At 51.5% G+C, this 17,803-nt stretch overlaps 1 protein-coding gene across 2 annotated transcripts in view; it reads left to right on the top strand.

Annotated features, from left to right (window-relative positions):
• Nucleotides 1-335: 335 nt before the first annotated feature.
• Nucleotides 336-17,803, top strand: part of ZNRF3 (zinc and ring finger 3) — a 67,963-nt gene continuing 50,495 nt past the window's right edge. Inside the window, exon 1 of one of the 2 annotated variants that reach the window (XM_053369990.1) lies at nt 336-653. In XM_053369990.1, the coding sequence (XP_053225965.1) occupies nt 408-653 (246 nt within the window). In that variant the 5' untranslated portion in view covers nt 336-407. The remainder of the gene's footprint in view (nt 654-17,803) is intronic. The other variant, XM_053369991.1, reaches the window with a different exon arrangement.

Here is a 17,803-nt window from a genome sequence, read left to right as displayed (position 1 = left end):
GCGGGGAGGGCTGCGCTGGCGAGCAGCGAGGCGGGCCGGAGGCGGAGATAACCCCGCGGTCCCCGTCACGTGGAGCGGATGAAAGGGAAGCGGCTGGGCAGGGCGGAGAAGGAGAGCGAGGCGGAGGGAGAGAGGGAGAGGGAAGGAAGGAGGAGGCAGCCGCCGCCGAGCGAGAGACGCGAGGCGAGGGAGCCGCAGGACGGGAGGCCAGCCGAGCCCGGCCACGAGCAGCAGGCGCCGCCGCCGCGCTTTGGGGTCGGAGCCGCCGGCGCAGGCAGGCGGGCGGGCGGGCGGGCCGGGCCAGCCGCAGCGGGAGCGATGCGTGGCCTCCACCGGGCGCCGCCTCCGCCGCCGCCGCCTCCTGCGCTGCTGCTGCCCGTGGTCGGCGCGGTGGGCCAGGCGGCGCGATGAGGCTTCTCGCGGGGCCGGCGCTTCCCTTCTCCCCGCCGGGGCTGCTGCTGCTTCTGCTGGCGCTGCTGGCGGCGGCCGCGACGAGGATGGCGGCGGCGGCGCTGGCCAAGGAGACGGCCTTCGTGGAGGTGGTGCTCTTCGAGTCCAGCCCCGGCGGCGACTACACCACCTACACCACGGGGCTGCAGGGCCGCTTCTCCCGCGCCGGGGCCACGCTCAGCGCCGAGGGCGAGATCGTGCAGGTGAGCCCGCGGCCGGCCGCGGAAAGGGGGCTCCGGGCAGGCCGCGCCGGGCGAGAGGCGGCCCTTCCTCGGCCTTCCCGCGCGGGGAGGGCCTCTGAGCATCTGCAGAGTGCCTGGTCCTGGCGGGCGCGGGACTTGGGAAGGGTGCAGAGGGCTGCCGGCGGGGCCCTGCGACGGAGAAGCGGCGGGCAACGGCTTGGCCGGGAGGGCTTGGGCAGGTGCTGCAGGTTCCCGGCGGTCGGCTGCTGCGCCCCGTCGCCTTGGCCTGCGAGCCGAGGGTGCTGCGCGGGACGCCTTGCGGGTGGCGGGGGGCACTTGCTAAGTTGGGGGGGCATCCCAAACCCGCCTCGGAGCAGGGCGAAGAGGAAGGGGCTTTGCTGGGTGGACGGAGGCGCCCCAAGCAAGGTGGCTTTGGCTCTCAGCCTGAATCCCATAAGCATGCAGCGCCTGCGTGTTTTAATGACAAATGCCTCATTCCTCCCGTTAGTTTCTAAACATGCTTTAGTCCTAACCTGCTAAACAGAGAGGCTTTGTCTCCCAAATCGAAGTGCCCGGCAAGAATTTTTTTGTCCAGGATGTTTTGGACTTTAGCTCCCATCAGCCTCTGTTGGAGGTTGTAGTCCAAACATGTAGAAGGCTGTTTTACTCAAAAGCGCAACAGCAGCTCAGGTGTCAAAAGCGTACATGTTTCTAACTTTGCGGTTAATGAAGTCCAGCCAGTAGTGGCCCTGTTTTGGAGAGGGGGGAACCTGCCCCCCCCCCGGAATCTGGCCAGCCTGCAGAGAAGGAGTCTGTCTCATCCCGTCCTCTGCAAGCTGCTGGTGCTGTAGTGAATGCTGCCAAGGGCCTTGTCAAGCAGCTACATAGGACTGAAAGTGTTGTGAGAAACTCGCATCTCTCTTAGCAGCTCTTGAAGGAATTGTGGGCACCTGCTCAGACGCGTCACGCATGTTGGACCTCTGCTGAAGTTCCCTTAGACATAGGAGGCCCTTGTTCAGCCATGTAGCTCTTCCAGCAAGGAAAAGGCAGGGGAAGCATCCATCTCCCAGGGCTGGGTCCCAAACTGGCTTTTGTTGTACTAAGGCAGGCATCCCCCAACTCAGCCCTCCAGCTGTTTTGGAACTACAGTTCCCATCATCCCTGACCACTGGTCCTGTTAGCTAGGGATGAACAGACTTGTAGTGCCAAAACATCTTGAGGGCCAAGTTTGGGGATGCCTGTACTAAGGGCCCCTCCAGACACTGTTTTATGGTGGGTGTATCTTGCAATGTGTTACTGATGTTAGTGGTGGGTTTATTCTGCTTTCTTAGTTGCTCTGTACTGCTCTGCAGTAATGAAAACCTCCACAGAACAACATGAAGCAGTATTTAGAATTATAAAGCCACCTCAAAGGTCACCCTGTTGATGAAAAAACACACGACTCCTGTCTCTCTGCTTCAAACCCTAACAAATGAGTTTTTTTGAATTTAGGCTCCCCTGTGGGTTTTCATTTGCATCTTAACTCTTTCTTCCTTTCCTCAGTTTAAGTGTCCCACTCACAGAAGCTGCTGCTATTACTTCTGGGCAGGCCGCTTGGGCACAACAGATGCTATATCTGTCATTTCCCCACACCCCCTTGATAGGATTGAGAGTTTCTGAGGGTTGGGAGTGTAGATTGGGGAAAGTTCCTGATCTTGACGTTCAATACAGCTGTGTGAGGAGGCATTAGCTGATCTTCACTGAAGTGAAAAAACGGATCAGTACATAACTATGGGCATCATTAAAGCAAAGCCTTGTTCTTAACCACTCAGTGGGCAATCCAGTGCATCTGAACTCTGAAGTCAGTCCCATTCAGTTACATTCTAGTTTGAGTGTCCATGTCTAAATAATTCTAGCCAGCTGTGTTGAAGGAGCACAATAAAGGTAAAGGGACCCATGACCATTAGGTCCAGTCGTGACCGACTCTGGGGTTGCGGTGCTCATCTCACTTTATTGGCTGAGGGAGCCGGCGTACAGCTTCCGGGTCATGTGGCCAGCATGACTAAGCCGCTTCTGGCGAACCAGAGCAGCGCACGGAAACGCCGTTTACCTTCCCGCTGGAGCGGTACCTATTTATCTACTTGGACTGGTGTGCTTTCGAACTGCTAGGTGGGCAGGAGCAGGGACCAAGCAACGGGAGCTCACCCCATCGTGGGGATTCGAACCGCTGACCTTCTGATCGGCAAGTCCAAGGCTCTAGTTTAACCCACAGGGCCACCCGCGTCCCTGCCACATTATTGGGGTCTGAATAGGCTATAGCACAAGAAAAATGGGACAAAAATAAACCAGAACATTTGCAGCAGAGTGGCTGCCTTGAACCTTTTATAGGTGCAGCCAGCTTTGAAAGTGGGGCAGCATATGACTGCCCCAATAGCACAGATAATCATGAATGTGCAATAAAAAGCAATGGAGGAGGGTTGTCTTCCAGGTGGGCCCAAAATGTCATCTTCTCTTTTCGCTGCTGAAGCTTGAGTGAGATGAGTGCAGCTGCCTGCCTGAGGTGTCTTACTCACTCCTCCTGTATGTGTCAAAGGAAACCCTTGACTCTTCCTGGCAGGCAGGCAGGCAGGCAGGCAGGCAAGTGGCGAGGAAATGATGCTGGGCAGCACGGCTGTGCAAGTGACAAGGAGGCTGGGTGTGGCCCCTGGTTTTGCAGCTCTTTGGGCTGCATGGAGCGTCTGCTTCCCCCACGGTGTACACTTCTTCCAGTTTTGAGGCTAGGTTCTTGGCGAGGAAGCCTTGGCCATCTGTGAGGGGGGCGGGAGTTCACCTGCTCAGCCTGAATTGCAGCCTGTGGCGTGGTGTGTGAAGCACCTTAGGAGTCCTGCCACAGAGCATGTTGACCGTGCAAGTGGCAGAGTACAGAATTGCTGCTCTGGGGGGATGTCTGTGCTTCTTGGGTCAGACCAATTACTTCCAGGGTTTGTCATTGGTGTGCCTCAGATGTGGGTTGTGCATATCTGAAGAGGAGGATAAACCATAGCGGCGAAACCTTTAAGCTTCTTGCAACTCCCAGGTTGATACTTTTGTTTTAGGAATCTGTTTTCAAGCAATTATTTAGAAATGTTGATGCAACCTCCTTCAGTGCTGCCTTAGTTTGCCATTTGCAAGTCTTGATCACAAGCTGCTATGGCAGTATATGAGGATTGTTGCCTGCTGGATGGCAGCTGGGGAGCCTCTGATGTGGAAACCTCTGTGCCCTGTTTTTCTGCACACTGATGGTTGGTCCTGCAAAGTCCGGCATAGCACCTCTATGCTCTGTAGCCCTTGAGCAGGAATTTTCCTGTTCCGCTGGGAATCCTGCAGCTTAAGTTTGGCTTACAAGAGCAGTTAAGTGTGAGTGAGGTCTACCAGTATTGACATAAGCATGGTGAAAAAGATGCTCCTGAAGAGCTAGATCCTCTCTTGGGTGCAGAGTTGGGCATTCTGCCACAGTGTGGCTTTGTCAAAGGTGATGCCTTACTCAGAGGCCAGTGCTGGAAAACAGGGGCTCAGCTGCAGAGTGCTGCCTATGTTGCTAGTCCTGCAGCAGACATTGGGGCTGGCTGGACTTGATGCTTTGTTTTGGAGAGAGGGAACCAACTGACTGGCCTACCTGGTTGAGTGGCCTACCTGTGGATGTCTGTGGCTTTGCATGCCAGGATGCCTGTACACTCCAGGTCTTTCTGTCTCGCTTTTAACTGGAAAAAGGAAGTGATACTTTGATGTTGGCACTGTTGGTGCTGCATTTCTGATGATCAGCAAATCTACGAGTTGCTCCTCTTGGGACCAGCCATGGCTTGGTCTAGGGGTGGCCCTTACAGCCAGAACAGCAGAGGAAGAAAGCATAAGGGGGAGATTCTTTACCAGCCTCCTGGTTCATTGAACTGGACTCCCAAAGCTGGCCCATTGCTTTTTTCATCCAGTCCCTCCGCCACCATCAGGCAAAAAGAGGAGAGCTGCAGTGTGGGAAGAAGAGGGTGTGATAAATGGTTGAAGAGGATGAGCTGGTTTGACCACCTGGCCTCCTGAATTGCATTTACGGTACCAGTCTGACCTCAGCACTTGCCTTTTTGGTTTATCCAGGTTGAAAGGAATAGGCACCTGCGAACTGAACTCTCTCTTCATTTTCATCCTTCTGGACCGTCTTGAGGGGTTGGGAGCTGGAGGCACTGTTATACAGTGGTTTCGCTCCTTCCTCCTGGGCCGTGTTCAGAAAGTGGTGGTGGGGGATGAGTGTTCAGACCCCTGGGCTCTCACTTGTGGGGTGCCTCAGGGTTCTGTCCTCTCCCCCATGTTTTTCAACATTTACATGCAGCCGCTGGGAGAGATCATCAGGAGGTTTGGGCTGGGTGTTCATCAGTATGCGGATGATACCCAGCTCTACCTCTCTTTTAAATCAGAACCAGTGAAGGCGGTGAAGGTCCTGTGTGAGTGTCTGGAGGCGGTTGGAGAATGGATGGCGGCTAACAGATTGAGGTTGAATCCTGACAAGACAGAAGTACTGTTTTTGGGGGACAGGAGCCGGGCAGGTGTGGAGGATTCCCTGGTCCTGAATGGGGTAACTGTGCCCCTGAAGGACCAGGTGCGCGGCCCGGGAGTCATTTTGGACTCACAACTGTCCATGGAGGCACAGGTCAAACCTGTGTCCAGGGCAGCTGTTTACCAGCTCCATCTGGTACGTAGGCTGAGACCCTATCTGCCTGCAGACTGTCTCACCAGAGTGGTGCATGCTCTGGTTATCTCCCGCTTGGACTACTGCAATGCGCTCTACGTGGGGCTACCTTTGAAGGTGACTCGGAAACTACAACTAATCCAGAATGCGGCAGCTAAACTGGTGACTGGGAGCAGCCGCCGAGACCTTATAACACCGGTCTTGAAAGACCTACATTGGCTCCTAGTACGTTTCCGAGCACAATTCAAAGTGTTGCTGCTGACCTTTAAAGCCCTAAACGGCCTCGGTCCAGTATACCTGAAGGAGCGTCTCCACCCCCATCGTTCTGCCCGGACGCTGAGGTCCAGCGCCGAGGGCCTTCTGGCGGTTCCCTCATTGCGAGAAGCAAAGCTACAGGGAACCAGGCAGAGGGCCTTCTCGGTAGTGGCGCCCGCCCTGTGGAACGCCCTTCCAGCAGATGTCAAAGTGATAAACAACTACCTGACATTCAGAAGACATCTTAAGGCAGCCCTGTTCAGGGAAGTTTTTAACGTGTGATATTTTAGTGTATTTTTGGTTTCTATGGAAGCCGCCCAGAGTGGCTGGGGAGGCCCAGCCAGATGGGCGGGGTATAAATAATAAATGATGATGATGATGATGATGATGATGATGTGGCGGCTCTTGGGGTCTGGTGGTGTAAGATTCTCGGTCTCTGCAGTGACATCCATCCTTGTGTCTCCACGTGCCCCTTCCCAGGACAGCCATGGCTTCCTGCTTTGATAGGGGGTCCTGCAGCGCTGCAGCTACGTGGCTGAGAGGCCATACGGCTGCTGTGGCTGCTTCACATTCTGACATGGAAGGGGCCTGCTGGAGCCTGGAAAATTGCTAGTGCCTCCTCCTCTGCGAAGCCCTGAGGCTGCCTTGAAAGAGTTAAGTTTCTAATAACTTGCGTATAAGCTATTTAATATCCTTATTAAAACTCATCTGCTGGTGGTGAAATTCTTTTTCCACTTTCCTTTTTTCCTTTTGGTGAATGCAGCTTCTTGGGGCGCTGATCCTCTCTCTGCCTCAGATCAGAGGCTCGCATGTTGCAGCCGGCAGTGCTAGAGGCTAGTTCCTATCTGTGTGACAGCATTTTTAATTTAACAGGACCGGCTTTGATCTTGCATATTTATAGGCAGCTTCAGATCACTCCAGCTTGCACTTCTTTATACTGAAACTGAAGTTCTTCCTTTCATCTTGTATCCTTTGTGGACGTGCTGTTTATTTTGGGCACTGTGGAAAATGGGAAGGGGGGGGGAGGAATAAAATGAGGCAAGAGGCCTCTTGGGAGCTGCAGCCCCCTCCCCTCCCTGCCTGCAAGTGGAACTGTAGTCCTGTGTGAACACCATGTTGCTGGTTAGCCTGATCTGAGTTGTACCAACTTCAGTGCTTGAAGCTGGTCCAACATTTTGCTGGCCACTCCCCAAGTCAGAACGACTCAGGGTGAACACGAAGCAAGGCGGGGGGTGGAGCGGGTGGGAGGAGGGCTGAGGGTGTTTGTGCGAGGGGAGTTGGATGCCTGAACGTTGGGGGAATCCCAGGGAGGGCCAGCCCTAGCAGCACCACAGGAGAAATGCTGATGGCGCTGGAAACTGCCCCAGCTGAGGTGTGCCCCAGCTAAAGGAGAGGGAGGGTGAGAGACATGCCCCCTCCATATGAGTCTCTCTTTAGAAAAGGTATCTAAGAAGTTTAATCAAACTAAACTAATTGCCAAGTCTAGAAAGAAAGGCAAGTAAAGGGGAGAGACAGGATTGTTGTTGTTGTTGTTGTTGAGTCGTTTATTCGTGTCCGACTCTTCGTGACCCCTGGACCAGAGCACGCCAGGCACTCCTGTCTTCCACTGCCTCCCGCAGTTTGGTCAAACTCATGCTGGTTGCTTCGAGAACACTGTCCCACCATCTCATCCTCTGTCGTCCCCTTCTCCTTGGACCCTCCATCTTTTCCAACATCAGGGTCTTTTCCAGGGAGTCTTCTCTTCTCATGAGGTGGCCAAAGTCTTGGAGCCTCAGCTTCAGGATCTGTCCTTCCAGTGAGCACTCAGGGCTGATTTCCTTCAGAATGGAGAGGTCTGATCTTCTTGCAGTCCATGGGACTCTCAAGAGTCTCCTCCAGCACCATAATTCAAAAGCATCAATTCTTCGGTGATCAGCCTTCTTTATGGTCCAGCTCTCACTTCCATACATCACTACTGGGGAAAACATAGCTTGAACTATACGGACCTTTGTCGGCAAGGTGATGTCTCTGCTTTTTAAGATGCTGTCTAGGTTTGTCATTGCTTTTCTCCCAAGAAGCAGGCGTCTTTTAGTTTCGTGGCTGCTGTCACCATCTGCAGTGATCATGGAGCCCAAGAAAGTAAAATCTCTCACTGCCTCCATTTCTTCCCTTTCTATTTGCCAGGAGGTGATGCGACCAGTGGCCATGATCTTCGTTTTTTTGATGTTGAGCTTCAAACCATATTTTGCGCTCTCCTCTTTCATCCTCATTAGAAGGTTCTTTAATTCCTCCTCACTTTCTGCCATCAAGGTTGTGTCATCTGCATATCTGACGAGACAGGATAGAGGGGTGTAAAAAATTATGCAAGTTTGAAGAAGCACCCCCCCCCAGCCTGCCCTCTCTCATCATACTAGAACCCAGTGGGGTCATCCAGTGAAGCCGGGATATTCCAGACAGACAAAGACAAGTATTTGACTCCATATTTTCCTCACCTGGTGACTCCCAGAAGCATTGGACTACAGCGCCCAAAAACCCTGACCATTTGCCATGCTGGCTGGGGCCACCGGCAGACATTCCAAGACATTTGGAGGTCATCTGGTTGGAGCTGGCTGGTATAGTTAAATTATTATTATTAATTTCATTTATTAATCACTTCCTTTGTTGTTGTTTAGTCGTTTAGTCCTGTCCAACTCTTTGTGACCCCATGGACCAGAGCACGCCAGTCTTCCACTGCCTCCCGTAGTTTGGTCAAACTCATGCTGGTAGCTTCGAGAAAACTGTCCAACCATCTCGTCCTCTGTTGTCCCCTTCTCCTTGTGCCCTCCATCTTTCCCAACATCAGGGTCTTTTCCAGGGAGTCTTCTCTTCTCATGAGGTGGCCAAAGTCTTGGAGCCTCAGCTTCAGGATCTGTCCTTCCAGTGAGCAGTCAGGGCTGATTTCCTTCAGAATGGAGAGGTTGGATCTTCTTGCAGTCCATGGGACTCTCAAGAGTCTCCTCCAGCACCATAATTCAAAAGCATCAATTCTTCGGTGATCAGCCTTCTTTATGGTCCAGCTCTCACTTCCATACATCACTACTGGGAAAACCATGGCTTTAAGTATACGGACCTTTGTTGGCAAGGTGATATCTCTGCTTTTGAAGATGCTGTCTAGGTTTGTCATTGCTTTTCTCCCAAGAAGCAGGCGTCTAGTGTTCAAAACTACCTTTGTTCTAGGTGCATTTTGCGACAGGGAATTTCATTAGTGCAAGTAGTTTCTGAGCTCTGGGAGCAGTACTGCACCTAAGATTTCAGATTAAAACTGCAAAGTGGAAGGAAAGGAGGACCTTTTTCTGCTTCTCCAGTTCCAGCTACTCTCTGCAGACTGGAGAAGAAATCCTCTTTAGAATATTAGGGGGCGGGCAGGGGAAAGACTAGACCAGGGGTCACCATACTTTTTCAGCAGGGGGCCGGTCCACTGTCCCTCAAACCTTGTGGGGGGCCGGACTATATTTTGGGTGGGCAGAAATGAACAAATTCCTATGCCACACAAATAACCCAGAGATGCATTTTAAATAAAAGGACACATTCTACTCAAGTAAAAACATGCTGATTCCTGGACCGTCCGTGGGCCGGATTTAGAAGGTAATTGGGCTGGATCCAGCCCCCAGGCCTTAGTTTGCCTACCCATGGACTAGACCATGTGAAAAATGGACGTAATATTTTAGCTGCAATTCATTCATTTTCAACTTTGAATTCTTGTTATAAAAAGCCATTCCATTGTTGCACCCATAACCTAGTTTAAGGTGCATTTAGCTCTTAGCTTTCCTATCTCAGTTTCTAACACTCCTTCCTGTGTAGCACCACAAAGTGATTTCACACACAATAAAACAATTGCATAAATATATATATATTTTAAAAAACAGTTAGATATATAAAAAACAGTTAGAACCATTTCAATGCCAATAGCAGGTGGGATAGAAATCTCCACTTGGAAGGTTTCAACAGGCACCAATCAGGCGATGGAGATGGTGTCTGCCTGATTAGTAATGGGAGGGAATTCCAAAGCATGGGTGCCACCACACTAGGGGCCCTGTGATGCCGTACAGCAGAAGGGATCTTCTGAGGAGATGGTCTCTGCAGGAATTCCTTGGCATGAGACCATCCTTCACTGTATTGTAGGACTTTCCCCACCAGTACTCTAGCACCTTCAACTTAGCCTAGCAGCTAATTGGCAGCCAGTACAATTCTTTCAGTTGACCAGCTGCATTTTGGACTAGACCACAGAGTGCATTGCTGTAATCCAACCTGCAGGTCACCAGTGCATAGACAACTGTGTTTAATTAGGTTTTCCCAGTCTAGAAATGACCCTATCCATCTTGCCTCCTGAAGCTGGTCCTAGCCACTGAGTGAGGTCACCTGTGTCTCTTATGATGGGCATGGATCCAGGGGCATGCACAGACTGTGGATCTCCTCTTTCAGGGGGTGTATGACTCCAAACAAAGCAGGCAATTGACCCATCATCTAGACTCTGGAACCTGCAGCACCTCTGAATATTGCAGGATTCAGAGCTGGCTTCTTCGCCTTCATTAAGTCCAGGCACTGTGGGATTTTCTTCTGCAAAATGTGGCACTGGCACCTACTTAGAGAGAATTACCTTTCTCTTCCATGAATTTGTTTATCAGTGTTTTACTAGCCATGATGGCTGTATCCTATCTCCAGCATATCAAAGGCGGTGTGGCTCTCAATACTTGTTGCTGGAAGAGGGTGCTGTTGTGATCAGGCTCTGTTTGTAGGATTCTCAGAGGTATTTGTTTGGCCACTGGAGAGCAGGAAGTTGGACCAGGTGAATGTTTAGCCTGGTCCAGCAGCCAGGCTCTCATGGAGGCATTGGCAGTCCTGATGCTGGGCTGGGGTGGTGGTGGTACATAGCCCTCCTTACCTGCAAAAGGTGATCTCCCTTTCCTCAGCCAGCTGCTGCTGCTGCTGCTCCAGCTTCAGGAGGGGCAATTTCCCCTTTTACTTTATTTTATTTACAGTCTTTTCCACTCTTCAGTCAGCAGGTTCTCAGAGCAACCCATGTTTGACTAATTTACAAAAAATACACTGAAACTCTTTCAGGCTGATAGATCTAAAAGTCCTGGGCAAATAAAAAGATCTTGACCACCAGGTCCCAACAGAAAACTGGTGTAGCATGAGAGGAGCTTCACAGGGGACAGAGCCCAAAGATTGGTGGGCCCCTTCTCTAGTTCCTGTCTGCCCTGCTTCTGATCTGAGAGAGACTTGGGAAAGGCCTTGGAGGCTGATCTTGATGCTCAGGGAAGTAGAGAAGGTCATTCTATAAGGGCACAAGTGTGTTCTACTGGTGAAGTGGAAAATAATTGTAATTCTAAGAAATTAGAAGGTAGCAGTGAAAGAGAGAGGACCTTCCCCAGAGGTGAAGCACGGGAGATAGAAAAGTGAGCTTTTGCATTAGCAAGTCTGTCCAGATTAGTCCTCCACACCAGGTAAGACAGTTGTGCTAAACTCACCTGTAATGGGTTCACAATTCACCTTGTAATTCAGCAGCCTTGATGTGCTCTGAAACAGCACTGGCAAGTAAGAGGAAGGGCCATGATGAGGAAAACTCAGGACAGCTTAGCTTGGCAGGAATGTTGCCTGGATCCTCCATAATGTGTGAGCAAGTTGTGTCAGTAACAGGGGCGGGGACGGAGGGCTATTGTGGCAGGCTCATTTTGAGTTCTTGTGGAATAACCATGGTATGGGCAGCCAATAATAAACACTGCAGTTAAAAACAGAGCATATCGCACATAACCACTTTTAATTTCCTGCTTTCCCTGACATTTGAAGCCAAATGCCACTTCTGGAACAGGCAGGCTGTGTCTGAGCAGAGAGCACTTCGAAATGCGTGTAGCAGGGAGTTGCATTGAGGCTACTGAGAATTGCATGGAGAGTGAGGCCAGAGTGTCTGGTTGTGGAGGGAGTGGGCAGGAGGACCAGGGACCAGGAAAAGGCATTGGGGCTGGGTGGGTGGGGGCGGTATTAGGTTAGCGTGTGGAATGTTATAGCAGAACATTAAGCCACAGCTGTGTATGGAAATCAGGCACAACACGAATAGCCTGTGGACAACTCAAGGACATGGAAATTCCCTTGCCTTGCCTTTGCAGAAAAGGTGGCAGAGAGGCAGACAACGCTCTTCCCACCATAGGTGTGCTGTGTTGTGGTCTTGGGTGATTCAGCGGCCACCACTCCATATCACCCACTTGTTCCATTCTTGTTCCGATGATGGTACAGTGGGACCTGGTCATGCAACGGTGGCAGATGCAGGCGTTGGGGACTGTCCTTGAATACTGCAGATGCCTTACTGAGAGCTTTGTGGGTGACTCCCCCCTTCTTTCTCTCTCTCTATCCCCACAACTCTCTCTGTTCCCTAAGGGCATTGAAGATGCCTTTCAGGACTCTGCAAGTGGTCTTGTCGAGGCTTATGAGAGCTGCTTTCGGTCCTAATCCAAATCGGAGTGCCTGAACCTGAGTCAAGGGTTTGTGATGCTAAGGAAATATTTGCTCTCCTCCTAACTGGCTGCTGGTGACTTATGAGTGGGCACACTTCTAGTAAACAGATCCTTGGCTCCCAGTTTAGCCAGCATTGGGTTGCGCTGCCTGGGAAGCTGAAGCATCCTTTATAGTAGAGTTTCATTACTGCTCTGATGATACAATTTGGAATTTGATCATTGTAAGTTGACTCCCAGAAGAAATGAGCCCAGCAGCAGCAGCAGCAGCAGCAGTCTTGGCTGCCAGTTGCAGAGTCTTGGATATGTGTCAGATGTCTCCTAAAAAGACAGACCCCTGGCCCAGATTGATGGGTGTTGTGCTGAGAGATGCCCCTTATCCTGAGCCAAGGAGGGGAAGGACAGGGGTGGTCAGGGCATTCCCTTTCCTACTGACACTTTCTCCGCTGCAAGACAGAGAAGGGCAGCTACTGAGGACAGATCAAGCATGTCCTGACAGGCAGGTGAGCCTCCAAAAGCCACAGAGTTCAAGATCCCTGGTCCTGGGTAGGAATGCAGCACTTGCACACATCATTTTCTCTCTGGGGGAGTGCAACAGGCTTCTGCTCTCCTCAGCTGCCCACCTCCTCCTTTCTTCTGGGAGCTTTCACACATGACCCATTTTTTGTCTAAGTTGTGGAGGGAAAGAACAAGTTGGGCAGCTGTGGGTGAAGGTCGTGTACAACTCCATTTGAAGCCATGTGCGGAAGTTGATTCCTAAGATGTGTACTCACAAATATGTGATATGGTGCCTGTATTCCCCTCCCCTTACACCCTACCCCAATTAAGCTGTGTGTGTGAAGCCATCCTAATCAGAGAAGGCTAGGGAGACCCTCTTGCTATGCCATGATGCCACCTCCTTGAAGAACCCAGAGCTCTATGACCATCCTCCCCTTTTTGTATGCCACTAAGGTGCACCCAGGAGAAATTCTGTGAGCAGTGCCAGTGCTCTGGGGCACTGCCCTAGGCACACTGGTTGAGGGTGGTGAGGGCTGGAGGGGCAGCTGCCTTCTGTGTGGGTTGCCTCACCTAGATGTTGCACTGACAGTCTGAGGACTAAAAGAAGCAGGACTCTGATCCTCTTTGGAAAGAAAGGTGTAGAAGAAAGCACATGTGTAGTTGAAAGAGGGGCCCTTGCAAAACGGGGGTGGGCTGTTCCAGGGCTGCCACCAGTATCTGTGCAGGAGCAGGAAAGAATGCAAGAAGAGAAGACAATTGGCATGTACTGGCTGTGCCTGGCCCTCCTGCTTTGGAGGAGGCTGTTAATACTGGGTGCTATTTGGAACAGCCAGTCCCTGCTAAGCTGGCCCCCGTGCATGCGAAGTACAAAGCATGTGATTCCGGGTAATAGGGAGGGAGTTGTTATGTATTTGTTGCATTAGTATTCTGCAACTTTCTGCTTGATGTCTCCTTCCCTGCCCTTGGGTTGTGTGAACAGGCTCCTCTTATATCCGTGGACTTGGGAGCACACTGTTAACTCCCAGGAGGCTTCTGTGCCTTTGGAATGCGAGCCCCTTCCTCTGGGTGGGGTCCTGGAGGGGTCTGCCTCTTGACTTGGCCTCAGACATTTCCCTTTCCCCAGAGACTCCACACCTGCTTTTGGTGTCCTGTGATGAAAGCATCTCTTGAAGCCACGTCTGCCACTCGGATAAACAGATCATGGCTGATTAAGTGCACACATTGTTTAAACCAATCAACTTAATCTGCTCTGCATATGAGTTAAAGCACTAGTTCTGAATTAAAGCACAACATTTATTGGTTTGGAAATGATTCTTGGGGCACCATCCTAGCAGAGGCTGCTAGCCACCAGCAGGGACAGTTTTGCTGCCTAGTGGATTAAAAAATGGTTTTAATTGATTGGCTTGATTAATGAACTACTGAAAACCCTTTGTCTTATTTGATTGCACAATTACTTCTGAGGCTGCGTACGGGATTAGACTGATGCGGCCTGGAAGCTGAAGGCACTGGCGGCAGGCTCAGTTGGCCTCTTTCTCCTGGGTGGTGAATGAGAGAGGGTGCCCTCTGTGTTGCAGGGGACCTGCAGTCCAGCAGCACGAGAAGAGGCCACAGGCCTCCCTGCCCTGGTGGATTCTGAGGGAATCAAGGCTGAAGGGTCACGAGGAGAGGAGCAGCAGGCTCCAGCAGAGCAGGTGGAGGGAGGGGGACGTGGCTGGAGGCCACCAGAGGGTGGCTGTTGGGGCAGCTGTCACCACTTCAGAAAAATGGTTAGCCACCTTGAGCTCCTTGGAGAAAAAGGTGGGATATAAACGCAGTGTACAAATTAATAAAAACTAAGCATCCCTCTCCTCCTCCTCTCTGCATGTCCCTTTCCTCCTACCAGGTAAGGTGTTGAAAGAGGTTAAGTTGTTCCTTTCTTCTTCCCCATCTGCCAAGGCCCCAGTGACTAAAGCAAGACTTCCTTCTGAGTAAACTTCTTGCAATTCTATGCTGTCCATAAACAGGCTGGTAACTTATGCAACCTTGTTGGCAATGTTGTGGCAGGAGCCCCCCCAGCCCCGCCTCCAACAAACCGTTTTTCTGAAGAGGTGATAGCTCCCGCCTTGGCTCATTAAATCCCCACAACATCCCCGTCAGATGGGTTTGACTGAGGCTGTGACTGAACCATGGTCACCCAGTGAACTTCATAGGGCCTTCTGGGGATTTGAACCCTGATCTCCTCCATATCCTAGACTGACCCTTGAGCCACGACACCACACTGGCTCTCCAGTGGTTAGCCCAGCCTTTGTTCTTGAAATGTCCACTTTTTGACCACAGCTAGCGGGATCTCCCTCTGCACTGCTCCTGCTGCTGCTGTGCTGCAGCCTTCCTTTTCCTTTTGGGTTCTTGCTTCTCCCAGGCTCCCTTTGTTCTGGACGGAAGAGTGATTGTCATTTTCTGCTGCCGGCTCCTTTTGGAGGGCAGCTCTTGCATCTGCAGGTGTACCTTGCTCATCTGCCTCCCCTCCTGCCTTGCCTTCTCCCCCTTGACCCCTCCAATCAAGGGGCCGTTGGTCCTCATGCATGGCAGGTGCTGCTTTTGTTTTGCCCTGGGGGCAGGCCATGAGCACCCCTGTGACTGCGTTGCTGAGGGGGAGAGAAGCCTTGGCAGCTAGCCCCGATTCTGGTCACCCGGATCTATCTATTCCTCTCATCCACATGGAGCTCTCTGTCACATGTGGAGGCCAGGCAAACATTTAAATGCAAAGCTGTCTTACAGTTCCTATCCCTTCCCTCAGTCAAGGCAGCCATAGCTCTAGAGAGCCCATTTCCCCAGCTGCACCTTGGCACATCTTTGCTAAGACACAAAGATAAATACTACTGGCCTGGCAGTGCCACTTTGGGCTGAGGGAGCCAAATCCTGCCTTTTCCTTCTCTCCATTCTGAGGAAGAATTGGATTAGCTAAGAGGTGACCGCAAGCCCCCCTTGAAACAGCCTGGAGAGAGGGAAATGGGTGACTCAGCTGTTGGAAGGAAGGGCTGGGGGGCTCCTTTGCAGGGCAGCAGCTGAGAAAGTGCAGGGCCTTCTGCATGCAGCCCCTTCCATGGGAGCTGTCTGGGGTGGTAGGGCCGGTGCAAGCCTTCCTTTCCACTTTTTGAGAGGGCTGGATTAGTGACACCAGAGTGGATCTGAGGGGCATTTTCCATTGAAGTGGCAAATTGCTAAGGTCCTTTGAACCTCCAGCCTGTGAGGAAGCTATTTATAGCTGCCTCCTGGCATTGCTAGAGGAACGGAGGACTCTGCCTTAGTCACTGAGCTGGCTTTCTGAAGCACAACATGGAGCTGTCTGGAGGTCTGGTGGTGGTGCTGGGCAGTCCTGGCTGCCTTGCTTTCCCCCAATTTGTCAGCCACATCAAAGATGGCTCCCCGCTCCTCCCCCAGCTGCCCTCCCTCTTCTTGTTGCTGGTTGGCTCTCAGTGATAGTGGAAGATGCTAGCTGCTAAAGAGTTAATTTCCTGCGCTTTGCAAGCAGCTGGCCAGTTTACACTCCTTGCTGGGCTGCACAAAAATACTTCTCCTTTGAAGTCTTGGGAGCGAGCAGCGGCTGAGGGGAAAACCTGGACTGGGAGCTGACTTGACTTGGGCTGGGTGCAGCAGTTCTGCTGCTTGGCTCTTCTCTCTTGCCAGAACTGGATGTAGGATAGGAGCTGGGACTTTCAAAGGGGCAGGTTGGGGCTGTTCTCGTTTCCCTTCATAAGTGAGCATCTCCACTGAAGGAAAACCAAACTAGTGACTGCCAATTCAATGTCTCCAGGTGCTTCTGAGCCGTCTCTCATAGGAGGATGCACGTTACAAGGCCTTGCAAGAAGGGTCCGTGATCCATTTTCTCCTGGTGGGTGATAGATCTGGAGGGTTTTCTGATGACTGGAAAGTTTCCAGCTGAATCTGCCATGTGTAGCAAAAACTTGAGTGAGTGCAAAATAAGTGGTTGGTCTTCCCCATTTGTGCCTCCCAGGGTTCTCACCACAGCAGTAGAGCAAGCTTTAGGGTGGAGAAGCGGTTGCTGTAGGAATTTGAGTTCTCCCTCTGTCCAGGCTTCTTTTCAGTTGGGTGTCTGTACCTGGCATTGGGCACACAGGGCAGAGTAGGGGTTCTGCTGATGTATTGCCCACCTCACTGCCTAGCAGCTTCCCTGCTTGAGCTGATAGAGATGGGGCTGAGCTGTTGCCAGTGTTATAAACTTAGATATATAAGCTAATCGCTGAATGGCACCTTAAACTTAGGTTACGGTCACCATAACAGACTGTCTACAGTGGTACCTCGGGTTAAGAACTTAATTCGTTCTGGAGGTCCATTCTTAACCTGAAGCTGTTCTTAACCTGAGGTACCACTTTAGCTAATGGGGTCTCCCACTGCCGCCATGCCAGTGCCGTACGATTTCTGTTCTCATCCTGAAGCAAGGTACTATTTCTGGGTTAGCGGAGTCTGTAAGTTGAAGCGTTTGTAACCCGAGGTACCACTGTAGACAGCTTTTTTCTTTTCCCTGACTGGATTTTCTTATTCTTATTATTTGTTTCATTTCTATACGGCTTTCTATTTTAAAGAAAAAAATCTCAAAGCAGTTTACAACACATTAAAACATCAAATAAAACAATCCAGAATTAAACAGTGACAAGGCATCTCCACAGATCAGCAGACTGGCTGGTTGGCATGCAGCAGCACCTTTTGATTGGGACGTGCAGCAGCAGAAACCTCTGCTGTGTGCCAGCCAGATAGTGGAGATGATGATCTGCAAACCTGGCGACAAGACATCTTCACTTAGTCACAATTGGACTGTGCCAGTCCTAAAGTGCACCTGGTGCCTTGAGGAATTTCGGATTCTGACTGGTGCTGAGGTCCCCCAAGCTTTCAGACCTGGAGGATTTCTCATTCATGCTGAGGCCCCCAGCTCTGGGATGGCTCAGCACTGTGGGACTGTCACAACATGTTGCTGGCTCTCTGCATCGGCTTGGAGGCATTTTGCCCCTGGTTTTCTCAATGGGGCAAGAAGGAAGATGCGATCTGAAGGTGTGAGGATCTTAGTACCATTCTCTTGTCATGGTCAGGTCACTACTTCTTGAGGGTTAAGCTTACAACAACTGTTCTCTGCAGAGGCAGGGGAAGCCCTGGACTTCAGGTGGCTCTGTGGGATTTTCCAGCTGGTAGGACTGATTCTCCCATTGAATCCCTGGCTGTTTGAGGGAATGCAGAAATGACCCAGGCAGTTGCTGCCTGTACTC

Source organism: Podarcis raffonei, chromosome 16 (assembly GCF_027172205.1).
Source record: "Podarcis raffonei isolate rPodRaf1 chromosome 16, rPodRaf1.pri, whole genome shotgun sequence".
In the NCBI taxonomy this organism is placed as follows: Eukaryota; Metazoa; Chordata; class Lepidosauria; order Squamata; family Lacertidae; genus Podarcis; species Podarcis raffonei.
Note: the sequence above shows the minus strand (reverse complement) of the source record. Positions and strands in the feature narration are given on the sequence as shown.